This window comes from Haliotis rubra, unplaced genomic scaffold, assembly GCF_003918875.1.
Source record: "Haliotis rubra isolate DU_JTF1 unplaced genomic scaffold, ASM391887v1 Scf420, whole genome shotgun sequence".
NCBI lineage: Eukaryota > Metazoa > Mollusca > Gastropoda > Lepetellida > Haliotidae > Haliotis > Haliotis rubra.
Window position 1 is genome coordinate 747552 of NW_025767103.1, and position 24375 is coordinate 771926.

Sequence of the window (24375 nt, forward strand, 5' to 3'; positions counted from 1 at the left end):
ATATTCCAGCTATATGCCGGCGGTCAGTAAATAATCGAGTGTGGACCAGACAATCCAGTGATCAACAGCATGAGCATCGATCTGCACAATTGGGAACCGATGACATGTGTCAACCAAGTCAGCGACCTGACCACCGAATCCCGTTAGTGGACTCTTACGACAAGCCTGGGTTACTAAAAGTATATTCTAACCCGGACCTTCACGGGTGTTACAGAGTTGATGTATTGATACTGTAGACATCAATGTCAGCATGGTTGGAGATCCTGTGGTAACTGTTATGTATGCCAGAGGGCCTGTATATTACACAAAGAGTGGTGGACCCAGAACAGATCCCTGTGTCACTCCAGGATGTAGCAGTTCACACTCAGATCTATGAAGACGCAAACAGACTCTCAGAGAGGCAAAGTGTAATCAACCAAAGGGCTATTCCATCTCTGCCATATTGGAAAGATGTGTTTTCAGCCTAATGCTCAATGACAATGCTAATTACCTTCATAAAGACTGAACTCTGACTCAAAAATTCTGGAATCCATTATGTTCCGAATCAATCTTTTTCAGAGGCAGGCATACAAGAGATGTGCCACTCATGATGCATTTGTTAACAATGCTACATACTGTTAGGAGCAAAAAAACATTTTATGCCACTTATATTTCTGGGAAAACAGGAGATGAATCATACACTTGTTCAGCCCAGAGGCTTTGTAGTTCCAGTGATGTAGAAATGAGCAGAAACACACAGAGCTTTGAAAACAATCTTTACATCGATAAAATTGAGGAATACGACAAGTTATGGTAAACTTATTACAAAAGAGATGAGCTAACCAATCTCCCCCATGTTGAAAGCCATACACTCAGTAAAACTGATTCAGTTTGCCTCTGATTCCATCCCTACAAAGGATGACAGCGAGTCTGACACTTCTTATGTCAGGTGGTCCACAGAGTCGGGAGGCACAAGTTTTCTCTTCTTGAATCCCAATACACACCAGCAATTCTTAATGGAACAGAGGCATAACAACAGTACAATAATATTTATTTCCAACATATACCTCTGTACAGAACAATAGATTTACATAAATAATCTATTTGACCCCCTGCCAGGCCCAGCCAAGTGTACCCCCTCCCGGGCCCTGCCCAGAGGTCACACATGAGGACCCCCAGAACAGATTTTGTAAATAATCACATTGAGGTTAGTTCAGTGGAGATACAAACAGAGAAAGAACAATCAAATTAACCACAGCCTACATGACATCAAAACCAAATTGTAACTGACAAAATTTTAGCATCTTCAAGTTTTTAATAACAGAAAGTGCTCAGAGTATGATTTTGAGTTTTAAAAAATCATCTATAGTGGGCACACAAGCCATTCATTATGCAAATTATTCTTCAGTACTGTACAAGATCTTATACACTACATTTGAAAACCTTTTTCTGGTTCTATTGTTAATTAGGAGCAACCCATTTTGTTTGAAAAAAACCCCACCCCAGGTAATATTTTTATCTTAAATCATGACCTGGTTTGAGAATCCCATACCTTGCCCTCACCAGAATAAAAACATGTAGCCTGCACTGGGTCTTCTTGCACAAGGTGATTCCTCTACTCTGCAGCTGTTTACAGATCATGATTGGGCACAGTGCTTCCTACTCTAAAAGTCCTATTCTTTGATAATAAAAAAAACACTGTGAGTATAAAATAAGCAAGCCTTAATTGAGCAGAAGTGTTCTGTATGCATAAACTGGATAGTCCACTGGTTAGATTGGTGTGCGTGATATGAAAGTACAACAGAAATTAGCAAAAGATGCATAAAAGATCTCATTTTGAAGCCTGTATGGTAAGTGGGTTCGTTTCCATTACTGGCATATAAATCCATTCCTCTTGTCCTACTTGGCAAAGAGGAAGTCAGTGGACGTAGAAGAGCATTACTTTCAGTGTCAGTACTTCTCCAGCGCCACCTTACGTAGCCCACAAACCAGTGGTTGATAGCAAGACAACTGACATCGCACACCAGCAGCCAGGTCACACAGGCGAATACTTGTGATGAAAATATGCATGGCTCTGTGTTTTCAAAAACACCATCATGAGGCTCTTCACAAACTGACTGGCAATATAACTACTGAAGGAAAACATACACAAGAAAAAATATCTCAAAGTATCACTGTTTAAGGGAACTTGATTATTTTTTAGATTAATTACTTTGATTTGATGGTGTAGTGAACCCACGTGCCATACAGAAAAAACATCGTGAATATATATAGACCCCCTTCTACAAGAGGACTATTTCCTCTCGCCGAAGAGCCTGAGCAGGTGCAAGAAGAGGTTGATGATGTCGAGGTACAGGTTGACAGCAGCCACAATGTATTCCTCCGCCGACAGTTTGTGCATCAGGAGATGGGTGTCGAATATGATGAAGAGAGAGAATAGGAGGGCTCCACCCACAGCAATTGCCTTGTCCATCATCACAGATGGGAACAGGATCTACACAAGCATGACACAATAGGTGCGGAATCATTTTAAGGAAGTTTTCATGATATGATACTGGCTAAAAAGATTGATAATAAGAAATATCGTTGATGTGAAAATAGTGTTACTGATACTATCGTACATAAATATTTGTGATAGAATAAAGTTTTAATTTTCTCACACAATACACAAAGTTAGGTTTTAATCATGGTCTTCTTCTAAATTATGTTCAGGCTGATGTTTTGTTTGCAACCCATCAGTGATGTGAAATATATAGAGAATACTACACGAGGTCTCATTACATACGAATTATACGAAATGAGTGTCCCTCCTATGGTATCTGACCGAGCGAAAGCGAGATCAGATAACATAGGAAGGTCACGGAAACCTACAATAGGCTTATTTCAGCATCTTAATATGCTTGAGTCAAATTCACATGTGTACATTTTGGTTTTAGAGTGTTTCGGAATTTTTTTATTGATCTTGTCTACGGTATTTTGCCTCATCATCACCTTCATAATCACCAGATAGGTCTTGACCTTGGTGCAGGGTTATTCAAGGTACAAGTGATAGAGCGAGTTAGGTTTTACACCAGGAGACATGGGCTACAGATTGGTGTTTACCTTGGTGCAGGGTTAGGTACAAGATGATTGACCTTGGTGCAGGGTTTTACACCAGAGACATGGGCTACAGCTCTTGACCTTGGTGCAGGGTTATACAAGGTACAAGTGATGGAGTGAGTGAGGTTTTACACCAGGAGACATGGGCTACAGATAGGTCTTGACCTTGGTGCAGGGTTATACAAGGTACAAGTGATGGAGCGAGTGAGGTTTTACACCAGGAGACATGGGCTACAGATAGCTCTTGACCTTGGTGCAGGGTTATACAAGGTACAAGTGATGGAGTGAGTGAGGTTTTACACCATGCTACAGATAGCTCTTGACCTTGGTGCAGGGTTATACAAGGTACAAGTGATGGAGTGAGTGAGGTTTTACACCACTGACAGCAATCTTCCAGCAGTACCATGGCAGGAGACATGGGCTACACAATGTACCCACTTGGGAAATAAACCCCTGAATCTCTGACATGATATAGTAATCACTATAACCACTCGCCTATCACACACACATTTCGTACAAGTATGATGCAGGAAGCTGGCTGACTTCACTTGTGATCATTGGGTGATGTCTAATGCCCCACTGAGATAATGAAAGACAAACCATGTAAACCGTGTAAAAAACAGATTACTGCACTTGTACAACTCCCATAAAAATGTATCACTTTTACACTTTAGATGTGATATTGAACAAGTTGTAAGATAAAACACATCAGCAAAAGGTATTGTCACCTCTTCTTCACTCACCTGCATAAACCCTGCCAGTATCAAGATCCATAGGAATGAAAACAAACTGAAATACAAAAAAAAACATTCACAACATTATGCAAATTATTTTTGTTTCTTAATGATGCATTCTGCTATACCCCAGCTGTATGTAAGTAACTGAATCTGAAACAGGAAAACCCAGAGGCTGACATCAGCATCAATCTACACATTTGTGGTATGAGGACATGCATCAATCGAGCCTGTTACCTGAAGGCTGAAGACAACTTCTACCCTTATCTTCATGGAAGAACATGACTCATGTGTTTGTATGCTGAGACAATTCATCTTTCCATCTTCCTTAGACATAAACAAGTGTTTGCAAAGCGGGTCAATATGGACCCTAAATTAACATTACCTTAAAAAATGTATCATGTGTATAGTTTGGAGACTTGAGTCACCATGGCTCCACTGGTATCCTGAACTCACCTTGCTCCCCAAGCACTGAAGTCTCGTTTGCTCTGAAGTGTGTAGAGGGTCAAGGCCACAAAGACACCCAAGGTCAACACAAAGGCCTCAATTACAGACGAGACCGTATAAAATGTGACTGGAATGCAAAAACCAAGAGAATTTACTAAAAATCTTTATCTTGCAGCTTAAACTTTATGTTCTATGAAGCCCTTAAAATGTACATTGTTCAGCAAGTTGATGAAATATATATAAAGAAACAGTTACCATTATTTGAGTGACAGAGTTTAGTTTTACGCCGCACTATTACAGCTATATGGCACCGGTCTGTAAATAATCGAGTCTGGACCAGACAGTCCAGTGATCAACAGCATGAGCATCAATCTATGCAACTGGGATACCATGACAAGTGTCAACTAAGTCAGTGAGCCTGACCACCCGATCCCATTAGTCACCTCTTACAACAAACATGGGTTACTGAAGATCAATTCTAACCTGAATCTTCACGGGTTCCATTATTTAAGAGAAACAGAAGTCAATGGCCATCTCAGAGGTGCTAGGCTATTGGTATACATTTCTAAGTTTCTGAATTCTTAACAATAATATTTCAAAGTTTGAGGTCCACATACATGTAAATTTGTGCATCTGAATATGTAGTTTTGGGCATGACACTGGAGTAAGTGAGTGAGTTTATTTTTATGAAGCTTTTAGCAATATTCCAGCAGAGGACACCAGAAATGGGCTTCACAGATTGTATCCATGAGGAGAGTGAATGCTTTAACCACTAGGCTACCTGACCACCCTCATGACATTAGAGGTGAGAATGGAAGATAAAGACTATGACCAAAAGCACAATGTTATGACAGAGGCCACTAGTGGAGCACGACATGTTCACCCTTTAACAAACACCCGTCAACATCACTATTTGATTTCCTTCTTACGACAAGGGAACACCTTTATGTTCGTATATTCCACTGTGATGCATCATCAACAAATGGATGCCTAGCCCTTAACTGACTAATGTTGAAAGGAAGCAATACCCAAAATGTTCATCAACATACCAATGACTCCAATTGTGTATGCCTCCAGAAGGGTCTGAAACAAGAACAGACACATACATCACCAACAGAACACACTGGTTGGACAGAATTAAACATCATCACGAACACTAGTATGATAGAAAGATGACGCCTGTCTTAACAAACTCATGAGACCATTTTATAATTCATGGTTATTACTTCCTGGTTTGAATAGTGAGAGAAGGAGAACTAATCTTGACAAATGTGGGTTATGCACTGTTAGTCCATACTGCAGTTAGCCAAATACCCAACTCTGACATGGTCCAGTGACTCAGAGTGCACCAGTCCACGTTACGTCATCAGGCACCAGACAGTGCAACAACAAGTACCACCTTGGAATCCTTTTTAGGTATGAGCGAGTGAGTTTGGTTTTACGCTGCTTTTAGCAATATTCCAGCAATATCAAGGCTGGGGACACCAGAAATGGCTTCATTGTACTCATGTGGGGAATCAAACCCTGGTCTTCGGTGTCACGAGCGAACGCTTTAACCACTAGGCTGCCCCACTGCCCCTTTTTGGTATGATGCAGCTGAGGATCAAACCATCGGCCTTCCAGTCTCCTGGAAGACTCTCCAGCCACTACACCACGGACTAGTTTTTTAAATACTCCAAATACATAGAAATGGATTGTAGACAAATAACAATACAACTGTAGACAGAAATGGAATGTAGACAAATAACAATACAACTGTAGACAGAAATGGAATGTAGACAAATAACAATACAACTCTGGATAAGATAACAATGCAACTGTAGACAGATAGAAATGCAACTCTGGACAAGGTAACTCAAAGCAACTGTGGACAAAATAACTCAATACAAATGAAGACAGGATAACTCAATACAAATGAACACAGGATAACTCAATACAAATGAACACAGGATAACTCAATACAAATGAACACAGGATAACTCAATACAAATGAACACAGGATAACTCACAAACACGCCCAGCAGGATGTAGTTTGTTGGTGTCTCATGTCTTTTCCACATCAAGGCAAATATCGCAATGAATGTTCCAAACAGTGACACAGTCATCATCCACTGACTGAAAGAAGGAAACAGTTCAGAAATACAATGATAATTACAAGGGTGATACCAGGATGATTAAAAGGATGATATTGTTGGAATAATGTCCCTTGATAGAACCACATGGCAGTGAATGTCAGTATCTAAAACATTCATAGTGAAATCAGGGGATTTCATGTTTACAGAGATAGGTCAGATACTTGACACTGCATGCGACTCACAACCAGTTTCTATTAATTCAGAAAATATTTTCATCAGATATTATCTGGAACACTTTTAGTGTCCTGAAGGTTGTGACTTTTGAGAAAGTGTCAGAGCCTCTGCTTATGAACTTATCAAGTATTGTGAAAGATACATAACTTTTGAATCACAGTTACAACATTGTTCCTTAATGAATTTCACCAAAATATATCAGAAAATCAGTATCAAAACTTACACTTTCTAATGGACTTATCTTTTAAATGTTATTAGTATGTTCAGTTCAAAATCTTTGTCGAACACAGACTGTTATTTAACAACTGACATTTCACATGATATTCAGACATCTCGAACTTAGAAATACTACATACCAATTTTCATGGATGAAATTGTTATGACCTTGTACTTTACTCCACGATGTGTGATTTAATCATGCTGTCTTAATGTATTTGGGTCTGGGGGAGTTGTTACAAAAGAAAATGTCTGTCAGTCTAGCCATCTTTAGGCCCCCCCCCCAAATATATGTCTGTTTCCTATTACATGCTTTTTAAAAATAGGGTAGGTGAGTCGATTTTATCTTTTTTTTATTATACTTTTTTATATATTTTTAAGTAGCACCAGGTGGGTACCCGAGAATGTCTTCAAGGGTACTACAGTACAACCAGAAATTATTGAGAATTTAAAGATTGTAATTTTTTTTTTAATTTTCACTCATTACTCACGTATTAAATGTGAATATTAGCAGAACATAACTCCAGATTCAAAGACAGGTGAACAGTTAGTATTTTGTCAAGTCACCATGGGCAGCAATGCAAGCTTCAATGCGGAAGGGCATACTACTGATCAAAGAAGTTAGAAAGTCGTGGTCCATGCTGTCCCAATACCGGACTACCTCTTCTTTCATTTCAGCTATATTTGTCAGATTTTTCTTATTGACACTTTCCTTCATAAGTCCCCAAACATTTTCTATTGGGTTTAGGTCAGGGCTATAGCTTGGCCAATCTAATAATGTCATATTTTGGGTCCGAAATTAGGCCTGTGAATGCTTTGAATGATGTTTCGGGTCGTTGTCCTGCTGGAAAATCCAAAAATTTCCATAGAACACGTGAGCAGATGGAAGTAAATGTCTCTCGAGAATATCTGTGCACAGCTCACTGTTCATATTCCCTTCAAATACACAGAGGGGCGTTGCCCCTAACACAGATATGCCACCCCACACGTTAAATTTCGGACTGTCCTTTATGCGCTCATACAAAGGTTTTTCAGTTTGTTTGGTCGAGAATTTCAGTGTATTAGGAAACAGCCACACACAACTTTCATCTGAGAAAATCACATTGTCCCAGTTAAAATCTCTATGCTGTAAGCACCAGTTCAACCTTCGCTCCTTTTGTTCAGGTTTCATGATCAGTGATGGAATTCCTCGACTTTTCTGTCAACCCATTGCATGCAGCTCAGTTCTAATTGTCTCCTTACAGACAGCCACAGTTCCTCTATCAATCATATCCAGCCTAAGTTTTCTAAACCCCTTCGTTTGTTTTTAGAAACAAGAATACCAAGCCGCCTCCTGTCACCGACAGTCAATTTTCTGGGCCTACCTGCGCCTCCCCGGTGCTCAATGCCATATCCATTTGCAATATTTTTCAAAACACGATAAACAGTGGACAAACGGATGCCTGTTCTACTTGAAATCACGTTAGCTGATCTGATGTCCTTGTTATAATACTCTAAAATCAACTTCCTCTTCTCTAAATCATCCATACTGAGGATCACTGAAAATGTCGTCCGCTAGCAAGTAAACAAAGGGGGATAACTCTTCACAAACTAATGAAAAAGGATTAACGAAGTTGTCTCTCTTGAATGAAACCAAGCACTTGATAGCTGGTCAAGGTTGTTTATACTAGAAATCCAATTAATCATATTCCTAAAATTCTCAATAATTTCTGGTCATATTATATACTAGGCACATAAAGAAACTGTGCATACAAAAATTTTAAACTCTAAATTTATCAAACCTGTGTAGACACATAAGGATTTAAACTCAGAGATTAGTGACATGTATCCAACATGCATGCACGTGCCACGTTCCGTGACGTCAGTGGGTTCGTCCTTGAGACGTGCAATACGTTGTTGCACGTGCATTCTGGGAAAGAGAAACAGAGCATATGAATGCCACACAATATTGTCACTTTGGAAAGCTCAACCCCTGCCCTTGCGATCGTTCAAAAACTTAAACGGCTATTGAAACGCATAGCATGCCAAGGCTCACGTCTGCACAACGTCATGAGGCCATTGGGATGGTCCGTGGGGGAATGTCTCAACGCCAAGTGGCTGCACATTTCCACTGCCACCGGAACACCATTTCTGCACTGGTGAGACGCTACCAGAACACAAATACGTCATCGATCGGCCACGTTCTGGACGTCCACGTGTACCAACGCCAAGATAGGACAGATAGATAAGGGTGACCCATCTGCGCCACAGGTTTCAGACTGCAGTGATGACTGCCCGAACCATCCCAGGACTTTGCCATATCCACCCCAACACAGTTCGACAATGGGATCAGACCACGACGTCCCGCCATGCGGCCTATCCTGACACAACGTAATCGACAAGCTCGCCGAATGTGGTGCCGAAATCATGTCCGCAGACCCTTGTTTTGGTGGAGAAATGTTGTTTTACAGATGAGTCCAGGTTTAACATTTCCCATAGTGATGGGCGTCAACATGCCTATAGACGTGGGAGAGCGTTATGCACAGGCCTGTGCCTTGGAGAGGAATCGCGCTTTGGTGGTGGTTCATTGATGATTTGGGGTGGAATAACAGCACGCCAAAGAACTCCTTTGGTGATTGTTCAGGGCAACTTAACTGGTGTGGGCTACAGGGATCAGATTTTGACCTGTGGCAATTCCTTTTCTGCAGCGTCATGGCCCTGGGTTAACATTCCAACAGGACAATGCCAGCCCTCATACGGCAAGGGTTGCTATGGATTTCTTGCAAAACCACAACGTTGACTTACTGCCTTGGCCTGCAAATTCACCGGATCTTTCCCCAATAGAGCATGTTTGGGACGAGATGGGTCGACGTCTACGCCGTCTTCCTCATCCGCCAGATAACGTCCTTGACCTTGCAACAGAACTTGAGAGAATCTGGCGTGACATCCAACCAGCCTTCCTTGCATGTTTGATAGGCTCTATGCGTCGTCGATGCACTGCTGTTCTCAATGCCGATGGTGGACATACCCGTTATTGAGCTTGTGACATGGTCGTTTGACCCCTGTCGCCTGTCGCGTTTGTGGACTCGTAACGTCATTGTGATTGACTTTTCAATTGAAATTCTCCTGACTTGTTATGGTCTCATGATCCCTCCATTAAAGTTTATATGTACCTTTGACATTGTTATCGTACTTATCAACTGGGATAATATTTTGACAATGCACAGTTTCTTTATGTGTCTAGTATATATTATGTTGTTACAATGCCTTGTGATGAAACATTGAAAGATTTCTATATCAAATCATTATTTATGCTATTTATTTGCAGTTTTTGTCAGTGAGAGCCCATTATGCCAATTCAATGTAATCCATTTTAGCCCTACTTACACTGTAAAACATGAATATATCATACTCGATTTGGATGAAAAGATGAAAATGATGAGTTGAAATGCACCTTAAAGGGCCACTGATCCAGAGCAATTTCCGTGGACTGGTTGTTGCTTTTGTTATTGTTTTTCTCCAGTGAGTACCTGGATGATATCCCAGAATTCATGACTGGTTCGTTACCTCTGCTGGCGCCACCCTCATGTGCAATTGATAGTATAAGCATAGACTGATCAACAAAGATGAAATCTTTTTTACTCGATAATCTTATGTTGATTTTGTTGTAAAATTATGTAGACTTTGATGAATAATTTGGTTTCTTATAGAAAAATATTCACTTTGATAAAAATGCTGATTTTGATGTAAAATTTTGATTTTTCTTATAAAAATGTTAACGTAAATGGATGTAGAATTTGATTTAAGAAATAGTTTGACCTGAATTTGGTGAGAAGCCTGATATAATAGCATTGTTTTGAAAGTAAGGCTAACTAACATGGGGAGTCTTGGGGAGAGTAGTGAGCTTGGGTTCACTACTAGTCAATCTGAATGTTGTATTAACTGGCATTATTTTGATAACAAATGAAAACATTTTAAGTTTAAACATCTGCCAGTGGTAATAAATGTTAGGACTGAAATAACAAAGTCAATGTACGTCTTTATATTTTGTCTTATAATCCTAATTAGTTTATTATTATATTTGTATGCATTTTGATACTTAATAAAATGCACACGATCTGCTTATACTTAGTAAATTTATAACATGACTGTAACATCTTGACATCTTATACTAGATTGCCAACGTGTATCATATTTCAGACACACGCCCTAAGTGCGACCTAGTGTATGTTGTCTGTCTCATTACACTTCACGGCTAAAAAAAGGATTCTGTTGAATGCCATAACAAATAAATAAAAAGAAAATGCAAATATTAAATTAAAACAGACCAAAGTTATATAATATAACAATATCAGGCTATTACCTTGTTCGGGGAATGTATCCATCAATATCCACATATTGCCATTTATCTGCAGCTGACTTGAAAGTATCCTGTTCCATGTCATGTGTCTTTTAACAGTCTAATATGCGAAAAGTGGTCTATTGTTTCAGGTTTTTCACTCTGGTGTATAGTCCCATTGGTTACCCAAGATAGCCCACCTGGCAACTAACTGCATGATGTCCGCCATTCATTAAAAAAGTAATTTAGTTAGCCAATAATGATCAATCAATGTATTAGCGGTTAATCCTTTGTAGGAAGGACGCTGTTTTTACAAAGAGGCTTTACGACAGGGTGTATTCAATATAGATTAGTAAATCTACATACACAAACTCTACCTTTTGACAAATCCACTGTGCAGGATAAAAGCAATTAATCAATCAATGTGTTATCGGTTAATCCTTTGATCAATGTTTGTTTTGTAACTCAGCTGATAATTCCTGTTACTGCACTTCCATGAGTATATTACATAAGATGTAATACATTTGCCACATCAGACCTCAATTTATAATGATGAGTATTTACACCAAACACAAGAAATGCCAAATGGGAACCTTTGTCGGGTAATCTGAGTGGTGTTATCACTAATTATACCTGTTATAAATTCATTAACTGACCATCAAGGGAATCATGACAAATAACATGTGTAGGTTTACCACCAAACAAGGGTTACAGCAACAGAGTAGTAATCGCTGTATTGCATGAAAGTTTGATTGCCTGAAAAAAATATATGGGCCGATACTGTTTTGAGGATACGAACGGAACTTCATTGTTACATAAGAAATATATATAAGCATTTGCTGCGTACTTAGTTAAAAACTGTATATACATATGTACATAAGTAAAATTTCAGATTTTTTTTAGCAATGGCAAAGTGGGGTTGTTTAGTTTATGGATTCAAATATATCATAGCATATGTAATAGACATCATATATTTACATGATTAAATATCAAGTAAAAACACAGAAATAGGATCAAACTGGATCAGTCACTACACCATCCAAACATTTGAAAATCTGAAAAGCCTACACTGCTGGGATACTTTATTACATACAAACAAGAACCACCGGGGTATTTTTCAAATAACGGCATCTGATGCGCATCCACCCTTCCTAATGTCCCACTGATTAGGTTGAAGAAATTTTGCCAAGGTGGACAGTAGCCCAGTCCCTGTGTCCGTCACGGTCGAGGGAGCAAGGGCTGACCAGTTTGCTGCTAGGTTTCGTAATTAGACTGTTGGCTGGAAACATTAATTGCTCTGGATCAGTGGCCCTTTAAAAAAAAAGATTTAGGGTCGGTCGGGTAACCTGAAACAGACATATTTCTTTTGGGGCCTGATCACAGCGTGACATTGTATTCAAAGTTTTGACATCACACACATCATGCTTAAATATGAAATAGAAATATGACTTTTCGATCTGCAGCCATAAAATTGTAAAGTCTGGCGCTGGGATTCCGAACCACGGATCTTCTGATCCGTAGTCGACACCTTGTCCACATGGCCAAAGAGGTCAACCCTGTCAGTAAGCTGACAAGGTAAGGATGTCATCTGTGGGATGACTCCATGCCCTGCTACAGTTACAAACTATACTAACTTGCTATGGATGTACTTCTGGACTCCCTCATTGCTCATGAACAGAGCTGAGACGATGACTGTCAGGAGGATCTGAGTGGTCAAGATCCCATACACCTTCCGCAGAAAGCCTGAAACATCATATTTTACTTCATTGCTTTCCCCTCATAACAGTAAATATCTTAACAGGCTCTGTAAGACAACTGTACCTGTAATCGTGTATACCATACATTATACGCATACACACACACAAATGTCCACAAACTGAACATGTAGAAAGCTCTGTTATGCAATGCTCCAGCTTTATGACACTGGCCTTTAAATGGTAATCCAGTGATTGATTTTACAATCAATGATTCCTGCAATTAGGGTAAGATGACACATAATAGAAATTTGAAAGCTCTAACTTAACTAACAGATGAAGTTATACATTAAAATGTGTACATATCTGCCTAAATTACGGATGTATGTATGCATAGACTTGGGAGTTCAGACCAGACTTGCATCCTTAGTAACGAAACCTTGTCGGTCGTGATCCGCCAAGCGTGACGCATCTGGAAAACATTACCACCACCCAATTATGGATGTTGCCCGAATACTGCATATATTCTATCTCTTCTAAACCCGGAAACGGCTTGTCAACAAAACAAGCCACATATTCGCCAGCTGGTGCGTGGATAGCTGTCAGCCTGTTATCTGGTGTCAATCGCTATTGACAGAGGCAAAAAAATTGAATGTCCATATGGAATAATAATACACGACATAAAGAAATTACTCACCCATCCGTATGTACACATGAGCACTGGCGACATTAGAACCATACATGAAATCATCAACTATGGATTCTTTGCCTTGTTCCTTTGCATTAGGTTGACCAAACGTCGCCATTTTGTCGTTCACTGGTTCGTTCCAGAAAGCGCGATATGAGCCGAAAAGAAATCTACCAAAATGAAAGAAATGACGGGTCTTTTAGAGTTACATATAGTTAAACATGCGTTGATTTGAAATCTATCAACGTATTCGCTCCATAACGGGTTCGTCATGAATGCTACGTTGGTTCTTGACGCACACTCACCTGTTTGCTTCTCACGGACAGGGATTTTCCAAACCGAAACAGTTTCTAAATATAGTAACAATGAAGTCGTGTCATGTTGTCCAATCAAATAAGTCCTTAGATATGCGCGAAGGAACATTGAACTGGTTTCCGCCTCGGTATGCGCTCGTCAACTTGATCATGTTGCGTGGCCTGTCTTTGCGAAGGAATATTCTTACAAACCGGGCTTTAAATAGCTCATTCACTACATCATCAAACTGCGCAATTAAAATCGCGAGACAAGAAATGCGGCTAAATGTGTTAACCTCCAAAATGAAGGTGTGTCGCTTCACAGGAATGGTTAAACGTATATAATGTGGATTACCTTTTTTCATTAAGTGGCATGTTTAGAGGGGAATCAGATAAGGACAAAACTTTATGGATGAACAACTTCTTTATTCGGATGATGCGACGTTTCGATACATATTCTTGTATCGTTGTCAAGCATGTACATAAACTACCTCGAAATTTACAAAAATATCAACTTTATGTTTATCAGGTCTCGCATATATATAGAACCGAAAAATGTAGTCACCTAGGTCTTACGACAAACGTGGGTTGTTGAAAACAAAGTGTGACGCGGATCTTCACAAGTGTCGGACACATATAAATGAAGAACGAAAGTTTTCTCTAAAGTTATAAAAATATCGACTTTATATTTGTCAGGCCTCACTCTGAGTTTACAAATGTTATTGGCGAGGTGTTTTACAAGCTATATCGTTTTCATTTGATATACGTATTTTTAAAAATATCAAAACCATTGTGATACCGGGGTTTGTTTTATCTCGAATTTGAGTTATTGTCTATGGTGATTTTTTTAATTGTTATAATATTTTCGCCTGTGTTTTGTCAACATCGGTATATTCGATTTCCTTTCGTGTCAACTTCGTGAAACAAAAATCTTTAAATATTTAGGAGATAAACGTACTGTGTTTGGAAATTTAATGAATGTTAGACCAATTGATAGTCTCTAAATTTCATTTGAAGCCGAACGCGTAGTTTTGAATGTAAAATATTGACAAACGCGAGGTGGGGGAGGTAATGTGACGCCTGGATTGCAGGGGAATAAGACTGGCGACGCACATCTCAATATTACACAGGCATGTCAAGTTTGTTACATAGCATCACTCAAGGGACGTTGGATATTTGAGCACAGGAATGCGTTGCTGTATAAAAACGCAATTACATGTTTATTATGTTTACCGTTCCAAATGCACTAACATATAGTCTCTGAAATGAGCATGTTAAAGAATAAAAAATACGGTTCTTGTGAAAAGGAGCCACAGACTTTCTTCAATTTCCTGAAACTGTGGTAATCTCGACTTTCCACATAATCTCGACTTGCCACATAATCTCGACTTACAAGCGCTTTCTTCTTGGATATGTTTGTTTCAGGGTCTGTGTGATAGACTACGTTCCACGGTCTCGTATTGGAGACATACAGGAAATTATATGATTATTTATGTACAGCTACATATTCCTGTGATTTGAGGCAGAGAGTTAGGCAGCGAAAATATATTATGGTTAAGTTAATATGTTTTTGTGATGGACAACAAACTACTGTTTCCCATGTTACAATGTTTTCATTAAAGGCCATTTGATGGCGAGCCTTTTGATGACAGTAACACAGAAGAGAGCGGCTATGGTTGGTTTTTAAGCTAGTCTTGTTTTGTAGTCCGTTATGGAAACGCCAAAAAGAATAATTCGTTTGGCTATCAAATGCCGCGCCTCAGTGGGATAATACCTGTTTTAATCCAGAAACAAGAAAATGTTTATGATAGAGGCTACATGTGGGATACCCTCTCTTCGAAATGATTGCCCTTACTACGCGAAGTGAATGCAAGTGTGTGCGTGTATGATCATTTGTACTAGACGAGACGGTTCACTCCCACTATGACTGCTCCCAGTTTGACTACCCGTCCAATACACAATCTGTTGCAGTAAAATGTTTTTTAATTACTAGCTCTCTCCCCTCCACCATGTAGACTGGTCCATCATAATAATGATATACATGTATTAGAAGACAATTATAGCTGTACCAGGTTTATACAATATGTATTCAGCTTATTACATAGATCATTGTTGTGGAAGAGTTCAAGGGAATTTACAATACTGTTTTTCCACCCAGCCTGTAGCACGAAGAAAGTCAATAGTCGACGTTAGACTAATGCTTAGACTCTGAATATATATAATTTTGATAGTAACAAACAAGCCCATTTATACTGAAAAGGAGCCCTAGAAAGACCAGAGATTCAGAACCTGAGGAAATCTAGACTTGCTTCATTTAGGGCTTTAGCACTGCAGAGAGGGCTTGGCAGTAGGGAAAATAATGTGGTTCAGGGACTGTGAGACAGACTATAGTCGACGTCTGTCTTCTCCGGTGCTGATCCTGTAAACGGCTGAGGCGAGCATCTAGCTCTCTGTGTACACATCCTTTTCCTGGGTGGTGCAGGAGCTCCATGGTCCAGCTGGGCAATCCTTCTCCTGTTCATTGCCTCGATTCTCTTGATTGCCTCAATGAACTCAAAGATGTTAGGGTGGCTGTGCCTGAAAACCTTCTATCATGGTTATGTATTCGCGGGCCGTCTGTCTCAGAATGGTGCCACACAGGGACCGGGAAACGTGCATTGTCATCAACCCCCACACTCACAACGTTGTCCTTGAATGCCTCACAGCCTCGGATGTCTGGTGCTTGGTTCATGGTCTTCAACTAGGTGTCTTGGACAAACTAAGAGGTAAGAAAGGAAGGGCTACAGGAGATCTAAACAGGTCAGAATAGTCCTGATTCTCTTTGTATGCTGTCACAAGCCCTTGGTCCTGAATTTTGCGCCACAAACACTGTGTGTAATGAAAGCAACAGCCTCTCAGAGATGTGTTAGGGAACTCATCAGAGGTAGCCTTGTGAACAGGGTATTCAAAGTGTACCTAGATAGTCAGTGGTTGAAGAGGTCTGCCAGTTGTTTGTTGAACAGCATCTTGAGTACAGTAATTGCCCGCTGACGATCAGGCAAAAGACAGAAATCTAAGGGAATAATAATATTGTCAGTATGAGAGTGAATCACGTATAACTGATGCCAAAGTCTTGGACACGAAAAGAAAGTTCCATCCATGAAGTGGGCATCATTCTGCTGTAACGCTGAGAGTGCTTCTTCTGTAGAAAACACCAGCAACTTGTCACCGCCGCCTCTTCAACAGCAAGAGACCGACGTCCATCAGTCCATCTTCCTTCTAGGGTGGCATCTCTACGATGTTCAGGCAATGCAGGAGTGGTGTCTTATACAAGGATGACTTCACACTGGACAGAGGTTGTGAGTGGTGCCTGTTTTATAGTACTAGCCCAGCAATATGCTCCAGATTAACCTTGATATCCCACTCACACACAGAATACTCTAAAACAAGACCATATTTTTGTGCCTTTTGTGCCAAGCGTCAGACGGTTCACAGCAAATACCATTTTTTAATGTTTTGAGGTTTGACACGCAACAGATCACACCTCCTACCTCTGGACAGGCATTCTATCAGCCAGTCCATATAGTTGGTCGCATGTAACTGAAAACCTGGATCCACCCCTGGTTGATGCATATCATCGTATACACCAAGACATAACCGTCTCAGCAGTATGTCTTTACCATACATTTGTGTGTTCTAGAGGCGGTGGGGTAGCCTTGTGGTTAAATCGTTCACTCGACGTGGGTTCGAACGTTACGAACTGTTTGTCTGCTCTCAGAGTGTTTGCAATAGACAAACAGTGAACCTAAGGATATATACCACACAAAGTGTATCGTCAAACACAATTTATTAACCTAACATATAATATATAATGTATAAAACATTTGGAAGCATTGTGAAAAAAATATTCTTCTATATATGCAAATAAGCATAACAACAAGAATACCAAGATAAATATAGCAATATAACATTTTGACACAACTGATTTTGAATAACCAGAACATTTGATATGAGAAGAAATACTGCAGCATCCTAAATGTGCTGAGAGACTATTTGTTTGAGTGATGTGTCTCCTCTGGACTAAAGGACTATCCGTTTGACCAGGGCCAGATTAACACATGGTTGTCCTGACCTGTCATAGACTTCATCTGACACCATCAGATTTCCCGACCATCACATGGCAGCCTCATCACAGTCGACTACAGAGGCTGTTTTTTCACTACTGTGGCGTAGCCCAACAGCATAGGATGATGCTGAGAAAACTGTTTCAAAGCCACCCTGTCAGGTTTTAATACTTCTCCAGGATACAAGTCTGTATAGAACATTTCAGCACTGAGACTAGTCCACGAATGCCTGGTTTTACAAAATATGAAACAATTCTCCTTTTCATGCTTAACTCATAACTATGGACAGACATTTCATTAATTCAGATGCTGACATGACTATGGTATTTGGCCACAATAGGAATTTCATTGTTGTATTTAAATATATCCCTTTCTCAATTCCTAATTGTTTGAATATCTGTTTGATTGGCTAGAAATGTTTGGCAACTGGTCCACTTGGTAAGGGCATGGACATGGTAGAAGTTCAGATGTGAGTGTTGTTTGTTGGTCATTGTTGGTAAGAACTGTGTAAATAACAAAAACATATACAGTTATTAAGGGATAAAATTCATCTTGTCATGAACGTATGGATTGTCAAAAATCATCAAAGTGTTGACACAGATGTTCAAAGAAACATTACAGAAAACAAGAACATGAATTATTAACTATGACCACAATGCACAGTACCAAGATGTATTTCAGTACAGACATGTTGTTAAGTCCTGAAGTAGACTGACTGACTGAATTTGGTTTTACGCCGCTTTTAGCAATATTCCAGCAACATCACGGCGGGGGACACCAGAAATGGGCTCCACACATTGTACCCATGTAAGGATTAGAACCTGGGTCTTCGGCGTGACGAGCCAACGCTTTAACCACTAGGCTACCCCACCGCCCCCTGAAGTAGAAGCTACAATGCCATTCAATGACCAGTCACTAGCATCCATGGCTACATAGAAATACACAGGTTGGAACTTGATCATTCAATACATAGGGTGCACAGTTTGCTGAACAGCTGGAAGATGTACAAAAAGGGCAAGATTCTTTAAATATAAAGTTTCTAACGCAGGATTAGATTGAAAAAGAACTTGTTACAAAATGGCATCCATTACAGATTCAAAGCATTTTTGCTACAAAACTCATGCACACACCAGCATACATACACAATATCAACATGTTTGCTTGTTGGTCCACTCAGCAACATTCTACCCTTACAACAGTGGCCAATAAATAATCACGTCGGGATCACGGATTCTTGATATGAGCAATAGTCTACCCCATCATGTTTGGATGACATGCTGTTGTCTATGTTTCAGAAATTCACTGATTACATACTGATCCAGGGAAAGAAACCTTTCAAAATTTCCCACTAGACCACAGGACCAGTGAGTGGACAATAATTAGTGGTCCTGTCTGTATTTCACTGGTCAAAAATAACATTCGTAAATTTACTTAACTATATATACAAAATTCATTGGCCACAAGGACCACTACAAACGTATCACTAAGTGGTCCTCATGATTTTTTACTAGATGGGGACCACAGGACCAGCATAAATTTCGCACACTGCTGATCATGTGGCCCAGGACAGTTCATATGGTCCATAACAGTACATATGGTGCACCACTGTCATGTTATTAGAAAGGACTTCAATATCAAGATGAGCTTCCTCCAGGAATGGACTTCAATGTCTTCATATCATGCTTGTTGGAGACACACAAATATCAGACACTTATTCACTTCATGTCCATCATGCCCAAACATACAAATAATGCAATAAATACAACCAAGAACAAAAGAAGAATTACATGATGAATGAAATCAGGATTAAAACATTATTTTATAATTTTAAAAAATAAATTAAATAACATTCATGCAATGATAAATAGTCTACTTTTTCCATTTCAAGAGTGAGAAGAGATAGAGTGAGACGTCCTGTGGACACCTGACTGCACCACATACACAACAATCCATGGTCAAGTCTTGATCCTAGTATTCTCCAAAGTTTACATGGCCAGTAGATTTAGCATGGCTCTGAGCCTCATCAGTTCCCTTCAACCCCACTTGGCAGATGAGGCAGCGGAGGGAAAAATTGGCAACATCCGTGAACTGTCGACTAGCCTCGCCTCAGCGGCTAGCTCCATAGCTTGTGCAAGCACCATCTCATCTGAAGTTGGGAATTTTGTTTCGATTTGTCTGCTTGGGTCTGTTGGTTCAAGAATCAGCGCGTCATAATGGACCCCATCATAGATAAGCAGTACACGCTCTAAGTAGTCCTTGTCTTCCCCAAACCTATCTATTCTCCCAGTCTGTGTGTCAACAACATCAATCTCCACTTGATAATAACGAGATAAAATTGACAACTCTATTCCTCCACCCCACGACTGATCGTCTAGTATCCAGCGACAATAGCTTTCGTTAGGTTTCCCCGAGGAATCCAGCATTATAATACTCAGTGTCTCCACACACTATGTCTGCTATAAGGTGACGCATCACTTTGGCACATGCTGTATCTACGACACCGTCTGTCATCACAGCATTCACGCTTGTGAACAAACATGAGTTATTGGCAGGGACAACTTTACGTATAAGCATCCCCTTTATCCCTGACAGAAGCTGGGACTGCAGGGCTCGGTCTACTCTCTGCTGCTTCAGAATCTGTGAGCCCCTCTCTTCTTCCACAATCAGAGTGTCTCCTGATCGGAATGGCAGAGTCTCTATTTCTGCTGAGTCATCAGTTGTGTTGATTACCTTTGGTGGGTAACCCTGCCTGATCTTGATGCTGTCTTTGGGAATGTTGGCTAGGTCGGATATCACCTGTTTTAGTCTTCCCACTGTTGTGTTGAGAGTAAGTCCTGTCAAGTAATGCTGACCAGTGGGAGTCTTGCATCTCAGCTGAATCTGCTTGTTGCCTATATTGGCCATCCTGTCCTGAAACACACACCACAAGCACATTGGAATAGTTGGGACTGGACACATCAGACTGACAGTATTTCTGTGAATACACAATGCTTTTCAAAGTGATCAAACGTAACATATATCTGGGATTACACTTTTCAGTAAACTTGTGAAGTAGAGATTCTAATGTAGTAGTTGTGTCAACCATAACTGTCAACCAAATCAAAGAACCTGACCACCCGATCCCTTTAGTCGCCTCTTACTACAAGCATGAGTTGTTGAAGATCAATTCTAACGCGGATCTTCATGCACTCATGGGTATCTTTGGTCATGTGTACAATGCATCTGACTATGGATCAGAAGGTCCATGGTTTGAATTGGAGCACCTTTAGAATACAGCACCACAACTTCTCGTGAGGGCGATCTCTGCCGTAGGTCACATGTCATTAAGACAAGCAACCAGTTTGTGAGAACCCGTCGGACGCGAACCCGCGACCTTCGGATTGTTAGCTCGACAGCTAACCAACTGAGCTACGTCCACACTGTTACACAATGTGCAAATTTATCGAGTCATTCCTGTGGCGTCCGCGGAAATGAAGCGGAAAGAGTCGAATAGGTCGCGGACAATTCACGAATGCTACGGGTAGACTTGGTGTCTCGTGATTTTATTCTTCGGACAATTGCGAATGGATCCGATGCCATTTGGCACACTCGTCCCATTCCGTAATCTACAAATTAGCGTGTGGCGTGGAATGAGCGATATGCCTCAAACTGAAAAGGGTTGTTGGCGTCAGGCGTCAGGCGTAGATTTCCGCGGTGCATGCATGAATGGCGCTTTTATATAAATCGGTGATTTTGTGACAGAAAAGTGATGTAGGGAACACTGTAAGGATAATGTGGATCGCACTAAAGGAGCGAGGGAGACATGAGCATGTGTAGTGGCGGCCGCGAGGGTGAGTTAGCCTTGAATCATTACTGAACAAAATTTATGTTGCGTGTGAAAGAGGCTTGAGTGCAAATTCCAGGCCAATTTCCATTAGCCCAAAATTTCTACATTAACCCATTTCATAATGTACTTTCGGCGTTTTGGTTTCCCGTTTTTGTGTGAAAAAAAGTATTAAAATGCAAAAAGAAAAACAACAAATGGTACTCACGTATTACACGGACATGTACCTGCTATATTGGATTAGGTCCTAACCCTAACCCTAACCCTAACCCCTAAACCCTCAGCCCTAACCCTAACCCCTTGAAATAATCCTAATAAATAGAATGCATTGACCGAACCACGGACATGTACCTACTATATTGCATTAGGTCCCCAACCCCAACCCTAACCTAACCCTAACCCTAACCTAACCCTAACCCTAACCCTAAGCCCTAGCCCTAACCCTAACCCCCAATACCTTGAATTAATCCTAATAAATAGAATGCATTGACCGAACCGGCACAAACACGACTGGCGTGTCTAGTGTAATGCATTATTACCGCTTCGAAAAATAAAATACTAATAAAACACTTTTCTATGTAATGGTGCAAATTACTGAATGACAAAAATATATATGTAAATTTAAAAATTACAAAATACAAAATACACAAAACATAACACCTCAGCAGCCCGTAATACAAATAAATATGAGTGTATTAGTGAAAAGAAAAATATTTCAAACTGGTGCTTGCAAAATATTAGCATCCGCGCGATTATACAACTACTGGAAACTCTCAACATCGTTGGGCTTATGCAATGACATAGCTCGTAGAGATGAAACACCAGTGGCGGAGCTTATACCCACTTTCGCTGAGCCAGACAACCGTGTTGCCATGCAGGCGTCATAGGGCATTGTATCGAGAACGTGCTTTTGAACAAAATCACATTACATTACGTAAAGGGTATTATGGCGTATTTTTAAAGTTTGTGGTGCTGTATTCTAAAGGTAGGCCCATGGCCACACCTATGTTAAACTGTGAGATTGAGAGTGCCACCGATAAACAGTTTGATGGGATGCAAAAATAGGTTTTGAATCATCATAAGAGGACAAATATATTGCATTTTCCATTATACGAATCTTAATTAGTATTATCCTTATAATTTTAGTTGTTCACCAAGGGAACATTGAAAAGTTTTCCACTGTGCCATTCCAATGGCACGGAAATTGAGCACCATATTTCATATCCCTGTAATGAAATCTCATTAACACATGATATCAGTGCATAAAATAAGCGAAAAACCCAGCCAGCCAAAACCCAGGCGGTTACTTCAAAAACTTACCAGCCCAGAAGAGATTTAACCAGTCCTTCTTAAATACTAAATAGACAGTGCCAGAGGACACGTTATCTGAATATATTTTTTTCACCCGTCCATTGGACTTGCTAGCTGTAAAATTAGACCGTCCGGCAGAAATCTAGCCCATCTCGAGTGGTCGGACGGGCCTTATTTCATACACTGATGATATGCTAACAAATAAATTGTTCCCTTCAACTATGTAACAATAGGGGCTGGTGAAATATAATCTTTACTAAGAATAGGGGTTACTTCGGAGAGCCTGTTCTGTGATCAGGTTATTATTAACTTGTGTATGATATAGTTTTGCTTCTCTGGGTAAGACTTAGGCCTGTATCCCCCTAAATTTTAACGATGAGGAAAATGTTCTTTGAGTGGCATTTTTAGAGGTTGAATATGTCTTTCATTTTGTGCAGATACAATAAAAGAAACATGTTAAAACTCGTCCTTATCAAATGAGGAATATATATTTAGGTGATATGATTTGACTAGAATGAAATTTAAGGGGGATACCGGCAGAAGTCTTTCCCCGGTTCTGGTGTTTATGGTCAAATATACATGCCACTGCCGTCTTGTGGTTAATTACAGGCTAATCTCATTTTCTTAACCCAAAAAATCTTAGAAGTACCTCGATTGATTCAAATAAACAATGGCGTAATTTGACATTTTGCTCCTTACCGTTGGTGGGTCTCCCTCTACATCAGTAGGTGCAAAATCTGTTTCAGACTCGCTATCTGAATGTTTACTACGAGAGAAATTGTTAACACTTTGCGTCTTCTCTCTGTCTATTTCAGATGAAACTGTGTTTCCTCCAGAACAAAGGGCACTACCCATCTAATAACTTATTAAACCCATGGAACAAGAATACACTCTGTTACTCGCTATGCTGACGACTTACCGACTGCCTATCTGACCTACTTTTCGTATCCAACCAAGCTCTTATATTTGTAAACACGTAACACAGCTGTGCACTGACACTTCTTACGGGCCCTTGGGGGACAAAGTTGAACGGAAATGCGTTCACGTCATAGATTGTGGGCTCTGTACTATTTACCTTACGAAGCAGAAACACTCGATATTGAGACATGTCAGTCTGCTGGTCTCTGCAAATAATGGACGCATTTATTCCATGTATGTCTACCGAAAACATCAAAATTATTAAACAAATCGGAAAATATCTCAATTTAACTGTTACTATGCACGCATAAATCTTTATCCAAACTCCTATGTATGTTGTATGGGCCTGAGGCCTTAAAAATTGAATAAATTCTGTCTGAAGAATGAGGACTATTTTTATGGATATACAACTTCTTTATTCTATATAGGCGACGTTTCGACAT

At 40.0% G+C, this 24375-nt stretch overlaps 2 protein-coding genes across 2 annotated transcripts; both read right to left on the reverse strand.

Moving 5' to 3' along the window:
• Nucleotides 1-1013: 1013 nt before the first annotated feature.
• LOC124288583 (protein lifeguard 4-like) lies at nt 1014-13894 on the reverse strand. Its single transcript, XM_046725134.1, has 8 exons — nt 13790-13894; nt 13494-13654; nt 12737-12845; nt 6269-6374; nt 5309-5342; nt 4269-4386; nt 3822-3867; nt 1014-2473 (listed from the first exon to the last, which is right to left on the reverse strand). Exons 2-8 carry the CDS (start codon nt 13600-13602, stop codon nt 2273-2275), a joined length of 723 nt encoding a protein of 240 aa, XP_046581090.1. The 5' UTR covers nt 13603-13654; nt 13790-13894; the 3' UTR covers nt 1014-2272.
• A 3692-nt stretch (nt 13895-17586) lies between these two features.
• LOC124288600 (ubiquitin thioesterase OTU1-like) lies at nt 17587-23926 on the reverse strand. The gene is given in 5 exon segments (XM_046725153.1): nt 17587-18383; nt 19754-19982; nt 19985-20282; nt 20284-20790; nt 23714-23926. Coding segments are annotated over 4 exon segments (1095 nt in total). The 5' UTR covers nt 23870-23926; the 3' UTR covers nt 17587-18383; nt 19754-19848.
• Between the last annotated feature and the right edge of the window lie 449 nt (nt 23927-24375).